This window comes from Acanthisitta chloris, unplaced genomic scaffold (genome assembly GCF_000695815.1).
Source record: "Acanthisitta chloris isolate BGI_N310 unplaced genomic scaffold, ASM69581v1 scaffold4543, whole genome shotgun sequence".
In the NCBI taxonomy this organism is placed as follows: Eukaryota; Metazoa; Chordata; class Aves; order Passeriformes; family Acanthisittidae; genus Acanthisitta; species Acanthisitta chloris.
The window spans coordinates 744-9,522 of NW_008663089.1; the positions used below are offsets into that span (position 1 = coordinate 744).

Genomic DNA, 8,779 nt, shown 5'->3' on the forward strand with positions numbered 1-8,779 from the left:
TTTTCCTGCCAGGCTCCCTTCAGTCAGCCATGGCAGCTCTGTTTGGAGGAACAGAAGAGCAGTGCAGGTCCCATGAACTGCTGGGGAAATGCAGCAATGCCTAATTAATGATTTTTACTGCTCTGGGAGACAGTCAGGAAAGAAATCTCTTGGAAAAGATTTGAATCAAAGCATCCAGTGAGGGAACAGAAGTGACCTAGTGGCAGAAGAGCCTAGCCAGGCTGGGGGGGCTTCATCCCTTTGTTTGTAGAAACAAAGCAAAAGGGCAAAGAAATAAAACAGATTGTATTTAAACTGAAGCATTCCTTATAAAACCCTGTGAGCACAGAGGGATTTAGGGTTGGAAAACCTCCCTGGGAGCAGCAGTGCCCCTGTGTGAGGCAGTGCAGCTCCATGGGACCACCTGCACCCACCCCACAGGCATGTGTCTGCAGGGACCATCAACTCAGCAACTCCTGCTCAGTAAGTTATTAACTCTGCATGAGACTTCAACGCTTTTCTGGCAGTTTTATTTACAGCCTCAGCATGTTGTGTAAAACACAGGAGTGGGCACAGACAGACACACAACATAGGTGCTTTAAACACTTAAATAAGTACAGTTTATTCCAAAGTCATTCTACACGCTACTTTTTCCATAAAAATATAAAAAATAGTTACTCTATTTTGCCTAAGCCAAGGTACTGCAGAGCTCTCCCAGCTGCGCTGCCGCTCCCCAAGGGCACTCCAGCAGCACACGGGGAAGTGCTGCTGCCAACTGCCTCCCCACCCAGCAGGAAAACAAACACCTCCCAGCCTGCCTCCAGCAATCCTCACCCTGGGATTCTGCTGTGGGTGGGTTTGGACTCTCTTCTCCCACCCCAGTCTGCACAGCCACAGCCTCAGAACACACTGGGCTGACCCTGCTGGAGGCTCTGACTCACCACGTGCCAACGCCATGGCCTGGAAATCCTGCACTGCACAAACATTTCTTGGGAAAATATCCAAAGGGAAAGCACTTTCCTCTGGGAATTTTCAATAAAGGAGTCTCCTTCCCTTACTGAGCACCCAGTGGAAGAGCTTCTTCCCTATGCCCTTGAAATCAGTGCCCAGGTGTGTTTGTGGCCTTACTGCCCATACTGTGTATGGAGCTCTGGCAACACCCACCAAGCCTTTCTCTCCCTCCAGGACACATTGAAGGTACAAAAAAAAGGCACAAAGATGAAACCCCTAAGCTGCCTGAGCCCTGCTGCACTCTCTGTGCACTGCTGCTCCCTGGCACAGCCCCCTGTGCCTCAGAAACATCAGAGCACATGAGCTAAGGACACAGGGCAGGGCAAAGCCTCTGGGCAGGACAAGTACTATATTGACCAGTACCAAATCACCACTAGTTCAGTTGGATGTTGCAGTTAAGACTGGAGCTGGAAGCATCAGGAAAAGCCATCAAAACACAAGCTCAGCAGCACAGAGTCCATGTGTCACCAGTGAGATGGATGGAAGGCCCTGGGTGTGCAACGTTGTGCATTCAGGTCCAACAATGGCCCAGCTCCACAGCAGCACTGGGAAACTTCTGCTGGGAACAGCTGAGAGGATTCTCTACATGGAAGTGAAGCTGTTGTTAACAGAGGCACAGCAACGATGCACAGCACAACCTGCAAGGAAAAGCCTTTGCTTTGCAGCATGTAAACATCCAGGTTGGAGCTTAGCTCAGAAATTAATCTGGTGATAGATTTTCCCCAACTAGAAAAGTAAAATCTTCCATAAAAGGCTAAACCACAAAAATACTCTTTGAGCGAGTGCCACGTGCCACTGAACACCTCCCATGTCTTGGGACAGCTATGCAGAACACTCAGAGTGAGCAGTGGGGCAGTTTGGCAGCTCTGTGCTGGGACACCTCGGCAGGGACATCACCCACTGACCAGCAGTTCTGGGCCTTCGGGGCTATTTCTTCTTCTTCTTCTTGGGGGGCTCATCTTCAGAGCTGCTGTCTGAGCTGCTGCTGCTGCTGGAGGAGGAGCTGGAGTCCGAGTCGAACTCGGAAGAGGAGGAGGAGCTGCTGGAGGATGGAGAGGAGGAGGAGGAGGAGGAGCTCTCATCGCTGTCGCTGTCAGAGGAGGAGGAGGAGGTAGAAGAGTCCTCGGAGTCCGATGAGGAGTCGCTGCCTGAGCTGTCACTGCTGCTGCTGCTGGAACTGGTCACACTCTTGGATCTGGGAGAAAACAAACAGCTGGGAACAGGCTGCCAGGGCCAGTGTCCATCACACAGTGTTCTCTCTGCTGTGTTGTAACCCACAGATCAATTAGCTGCCCTTAAACAATCTACAACAAATTTTTGTGCCCTTCCCTCCCCCTTTCCAGTCCTGGACAAACGGATTTTGGCCACTTGAGCATGAGAGTGACACCATGGACATGACACAAGCCAACAGGACTGCAGAGAAGCTGGCCAGGATCTTATTGCCAGCAGTGCTGAGGGTCCTCGGGGCCTTGGCTGCAGGAGCCTAATGTCCTGTGCTGCCAGAGCCCTGGGGAACAGACACAGCTCAGCTCCCCCTCAGCTCTGCTGTGCAGGGTGAGGTCCTGGCAGGGGAGAGGCACTGGAGGCTTCATCAGTGATTCCAAGGTCACAGCTGTGCTCAGGGAAACTGTTCTTAGATTACTCCTGGCAAAGGAACCCAAACTACCTGCCACTACAGGAGCCTTGTGCTCTCCAGCTGCAGGAGAAGGGGTGGGAGAATGATGAAGCAGCAAAGAGGATTTCTGTGTGCTCTGCACATTTTGGGCCATGTTTAGCCTGTACTGAGGTTGTTGCTCTCAAGATCAACATCTCTGATTAAGTGAGGTGATATGAACTCCAAGAAAGTGCAATTCAATTCTCCCATAGATCTTTCTCCACAGAAGGTGTGAAGGTATTGATTCACCTCCCTTCCCACCAAAGAAGCATGAAAAAATTAAGACAGAATAATGCAGAACCTTCTTCCCATTAGAAAATTCATGTAGCATTTTTTTCTCAGAGGGTTTGGTTAAAGAGAACTCAGGAAACACCTGTGCTAAGGTTCTTACAGAGAGAGATGCTTTTTCACCACTATCAGCTGACAGATGTGGCTGTGTAGGCACCACTCCAGCTCTGTAACACATCTGTGATGTGCTCTGTGTGTGCAGACACAGCAGCTGCTTATGACAGATCAATCCACAAGGGCTGGCTAAATACTAATCATCTGGAGAAAACTAGCCTTAAAGCAAGGAACACAAAACAAATGGGAGTAGTAGTTCCAGTGTAGCCAGTCCCATCAGATGGGCAGGAGAGTCAGGGGATCCCCTGGGTGGTAACTCTGAACCTCTCACAAATCCCAGGCAGCAGTCCATGGACACCCAGAGTTACCCCCTGAAACCCACAGAAGCATCACAGCATTGCACTGAGAGCTGCATGCATGGATCTGTGAGAGGAGACAGGTGCTTGCTCCCAGGTGATGCAGTGTGTGGCCTCACAAGAAGAGGATGGACATGGGAAAGGAAAATATACAGTGTGTGGCCTCACAGGAAGAGGATGGACATGGGAAAGGAAAATTCAAGGAGGATGGAGGTGGCAGCAAGGAAAATTCACCTACTGGACAATGCACTGTGACAATGCAGATGCCACAGATGGATGAGCTAAGATTTGTGGGTCACCACTGCCAAAGTACAACACTTCTCCAGCAGGAAATATTCCTTCTCCTCTTTCCAGGGTTACCCTGTGTGTGACCAGGCTGTCCCCTGCCCTGCTCCAACAGCCCAGGGGTCACCCACCCTGCAGCTCTGCCCACAGCCAAGGGGCTGAGGGCACAAGTGAACTAGAACACCACTGTGCCCCTCAGACAGGCAGATCTGTGTGCTCCAACACTCAGTGGGTTTTCCATGGACAACCAAAGTGTGCCAGGTGGGAATGCTGAGGCCAACGTGCAGCTCTGTGCCACCTGAGGCCACAGCACTGTGCAGGAGCAGCTGCTGTGCCTGAGCCTGTTCTTCTGGTTTAGCTTGAGCTCACTTACTGCTGTTTATACCAACACAAACACACTGTGTGAAAGGTTCCTGCTGCCACAGCCTGAACTTCCGCACAGCTTGATTCCAAACCTGGAATTAGATGTTCAGTTTGCTGAATTGCCCACATTTAACTTCCCATGTCATCACAGAAACATTGACAGCAAGCTCGCTGGAGTTTGTACTGATGGATTTGGAGTTGTCTAAACCAGGAGAATAGTAAGGCAGAGCAGGATGGGCAGGTGGGGCAATGACACATCACCAAACACCATGCCAGTCTTGCACAACTCTGCCAGAGACACTTGGTGAACTCTGGGGCAGAGACAGGAAGATTTCTGTGACTGATGCAAGGCCATGCAGAGGTAGGACAGGGAGAAAAGCAGAGTTTGGGACAGGGAGGAGCAGAACTTCTCCAGGTGTCTCACACAAAAGGCTCTAACTGGCCAGAAGCAGTAAAACCAAACCTGTTTGCACTGTTGACTCTCCCCACCCTCTCCCAAGCTGCACCACTGGTGCCACATACCTCTTCTTCTTGGTCTTCTTTTCCGCAGCACTTTCTCCAGCACTAATTAAGGGGGGAAAACGAATGGCTGTGATTAATGCAGTAGGAAAAGCAAATGAATAGCAGCAGAGTGGAGCTGAGTTTAACAGCAGCAAAGTGGTGTCCTGCTGGCACAGCCCAAAGGTCACTTGGCTGCAGCCCTGGGCAAAGCAGAGGCACAACAGAGCCACGAGGCAGGGCAGAAACACCAGCGATTCCCCTCTGACTCTCTGGGTGATTTCCTCTCCTCTTGTCTTCATTTTACACGGACAAACAGCATTTGGGGTGGGAGAGAAGAAAAGGACACAAAGGGTTGTGTATAACTATCTTTAGCAACAACTGAACTGACTGAAACAAAGGGAAAAACACTGAATTAACCCAAAGCTTTCACATTTCTTTCAAGCACAAAAAGACACAGAAAAAAATCTCTTGATATTGATCCTTTCCAGCTCTGTGTCTTTCAGACTCCCACGTGTTCACACACACACACACACAGCTTCAGTGGCCAACGACACAGAAGAAAGTTTCATTTAACCAAACACTATGGGATATTTTTTAACCCGTTTTCACTGCTGGACTGGGTTTTTTTAAACTAAGAAAATAAAGTCCTTTCAGCCCAACACACCAGTCATGTGCTGCTTTTGAGCTGTGTGACTCAAGCAGTGCCTCCTCACATCCCTTCGTGCCACTGAGCCATGAGAAGCTTGGTCATTGCCATGACCTAGGACACCTTTTTGCTCAACTGAATCCTATTATTAGGAGCCAACTTCAATGCATAGAAGTGAAACTGCAAATCTGCTTCACTCAGACATGAGGCAGCAACAGGTGTTTGGAAAGACTTCAGAAAGGGCAGAAAGTGTAACCTACACTGTATTCCAATAAAAGTATCTAATGTTGTCTGTATGCCACAAAAATGAGATTTTTCCCAATTTTTTATCTTAGGAAAACATTCTCATCACACAGAAAGGGTTTTTCTACACTCCCCACAGGCTCCTGTGGGCAAGAGCAAGATTCACTGATCCCCAGATTTCAACCCAAGTCCTGATCCCTCCTGTTACACTGACATTCCCAAGGCTTGTACCAGGTGTTGTTCAGGTAAGACAAGTCACTGAGAAACAGAACTGGACCCCAAGGAACCTCTCAGAGGACAGGACCCAACTCAGGGAGTGAGTCACCTGTGGCACAAGGCTATGCCTCCCTCTAGTGTTTACCCCATGGGTCCCTGCAGCTGTTCCTGCTCCCTGGGCCCTCCCAGGTGGGTGCTCAGCCCCACTGAGGGACACTCACTGCTCTCCATGGGCACCACACTAGCTCCAGAGCCACAAACCAGACTCAGACACCCTGGGTTGCATCCCATGCAGTGACATCACTCAGGAATGAGCATTCCCTCACCTCTCCACCCCTCCCAACTCCCACTCTAGGCTGGGCAGGCAGTGAGTAAGGTGAACTGACACCAGTGACACCACCACAGTGTCCACCAGTCCTGGGGTCAGCACTGGGCACAGGGAGGGATCCTGGCACAGCTGTGAAGGGTTAGTGCTGAACAGGCTGGGATGTGGCTGTCAGGAGTAAATATTGACCTCACTAGGCTGTGTTTGCCTCCTGGTTAATGATTTCTGAGTGGATGTATAAAGATAGGGACACAAGGACTCTGCAGCAGAGCTGTGGGAGACACAACTGCTCTGCAGACCAGGAAGAACCATCCAAAACAAGTGATATCAAAACAAAAGTGTGACCTAGGAAGTTGTTTGTGCCATGAAGAAAAAGCTTCATCCTTGGAAGCACAACACTGGCACCCAAGGAGCAGGATCCCTCCTGGCACAGCTAAGGAGCTTATGCTTACATAACCCTCTGACTGCTGCCCAATTTAACCAGGATTACACACAGCTCCCAGCTCAGGACTGCTCCCTCTTCCTTTGCAAGGTGACTTCTCACAGCACAAACCCCTCACACTGGGGGCTGTAACAGCCCCAAACCCTCTACTTTGGGCAGTTCTGTTGCTCCTAATGTTACCCCAACCTCAGACCAAGCACCAGGACCAGGCAACAAGGAATTTCACCCTCAATTAACCACCCTACAGTGAATCCAATTAACCTGCAGAATTCACCAGAAAAGAGGCACAAGGAAATAAATATAACTCCTAAACTTTGCCTCAAAACCTCAAGTCTCTGAACTCATCCAAACAAAGTAAGTTTCAGAGCCCAAACATTCCCACCCACAACACTGGGTGATCCCAGCTGCTTCAGAATTACTCACTGGCTCAAAACTGATTTCAAAATCTAACCTCTGACATCACTTATCAGAGGCTGCTGAGTCTCCACTCCAGTCAGTATCACCCTCTGACTCACAGCTGCTCCCTGAGCTGGCAGAGCTGGCAGAGCCCCAGGAGCCCTCAGAGCCAGAGGTGTACCCTGTGCTCTCATCAGGACAACAGCAGAAGGTGGGAACACTCCACAGCTCACATCCTGGCAGGGTGATGACCTACACACAGAGCTGGAAGTGGCAGTGACTGAGGTATGATCCCAGATCCTCAGTGATTCCAGCCTCAAGGGCAGTGAGTGGCACTGTTCCTCTGTGGGGCTGGGGCAGCAACTCTCCTGCTGCTGCTGTAACCAAACTGGAGCTGCAGTGGCAGAAGGGAATTCCCCACCCATAGGAATTTCATGGAAAGCTCATGTGCTGCACTGTTCTCCTCTGAAGCTGCTTGTGAAGGCAATTATTAAGCTTGGGGGAAGCTCTGAAATGTATCCAGAGCCAAGTGGAAAGGAAGTCACATGCCCCATGCAGAGTTTCACTGAGATCTCTGTGCTGAGCTGCACCTTCCACTTTCCCAGATGTCACAACAGGAAATCATTAGGCAATTCAGGGAGAGGTTGTTACTCTATGCTTGAGTTACACCACCTGATAACCAACTGCTCTTCCCCTGTCCCAGCACTGCAGTCACAGTGAGCAGCTCCCAGGGGCTGTGCTGGCCCAGGTCTGACTGCAAACCCGAGCAGAAGGCACAGAGTTCTTCTTGGCTACAAACACATCTTGTATCAGCACATTAACACAGGACGTCAAGGAGCCAAGGAATCCAGGAAAACATTCCATTACCAAAACGGCTCCAACTCATCTAACTTTGGCTTAGTGAACTTGTGCTGGTTACAGAAAGGCCAAAACTGATTTAGGTTTATTTCAGACCATTAGGAGTGAATGTAAGGCTAAAATTACATTAATTGGAATGTTAACTTTGATCCTGCGGGACCTGAGTGTGCAGATTCCACGCAACACAGAGCAGCTCTAACATTCAGCAGGTCAGTTCCTCACAGTCTGGAGGAGGAGATGACAGAAGGTGGTCTGGGACCACCTCTCCCCCCACATCCCAAATTCCCTTCTCCTTACAGACACTTTGCTCTGCCAATGTTACCTTTGTTGCAGCAGAAGTTGCTTCTCTTTCAGGATTTTGGCTAGCTGAGCTGTCCTCGAGGGTCTGTGCAGGTATTTCCTCTTCCCTGTGCATTCATACGTCCAATGGCCAAACTCCAAACACTTCTGGCACCTCACATGCTGCTTGTTTGCTTCCCTAGGGAAAGGCAGAGCTGTTTAAGTGACTCATTCCAAGTCTGTTCTACCCAGTGAAAATACATTTCATGTTTTTACCACGCAGATTTGTTTGTGGCTATGATTAAACCAGAGGTTCCTGTGTGCTTCAGCTTTGACCTTACATTATGACAGGAACAGTTTCAGGTACTGACAGAACTTAAGACAGATTTGCAAGTATTGGAACATTTGGACCAGGGAATGATCACACTGCACGCAACTTGCTGCTCTCTAATACCTGCAGGTGGCTGTGGCATCAAATAAACTGAAAGGATGTCTTAGAACATGCAAAGAACAGGAAACCTCATCCCCAAATCCTAGAATGGACTGGAAACACTCAGATACCAAACAGCCTAATCGTCACCAACAGTTGGGACTCTCAGAGCTGCTCCCAGTTGTAGCTTATTTGAGTTTAGTAACTGTTCCTGTAATCACTTTTAGAGCTCAGAGCAGGGAAAACTCTCCTGTTTCCATCCTACAGCCCTTAAGCTTCTGGTCTGAGCTCTGCCAAGCTGTTGTGCCTCCTCTCCCAGCCACTCTCCTCCTACACATCAGGAAACTCACACAGCAGTCAAGTGACTCTCTCAAGGTCACAATCAGAGTTATCTTAGAGTCAGGACTGAGCCCAAGATTGAGCCAAGATTGTTGCTCCCATCTGGTTCCCTGT

The 8,779-nt window shown here is 49.6% G+C and overlaps 1 protein-coding gene across 1 annotated transcript; it reads right to left on the reverse strand.

The window, feature by feature from the left end:
* Positions 1-1,917: 1,917 nt before the first annotated feature.
* Positions 1,918-8,095, reverse strand: ZCCHC10 (zinc finger, CCHC domain containing 10; the record flags this gene model as incomplete). Its single annotated transcript, XM_009070850.1, has 3 exons — positions 1,918-2,185; positions 4,513-4,554; positions 7,940-8,095. Coding segments are annotated over 3 exons (466 nt in total), but the record flags the coding sequence as incomplete, so codon positions are not given.
* Between the last annotated feature and the right edge of the window lie 684 nt (positions 8,096-8,779).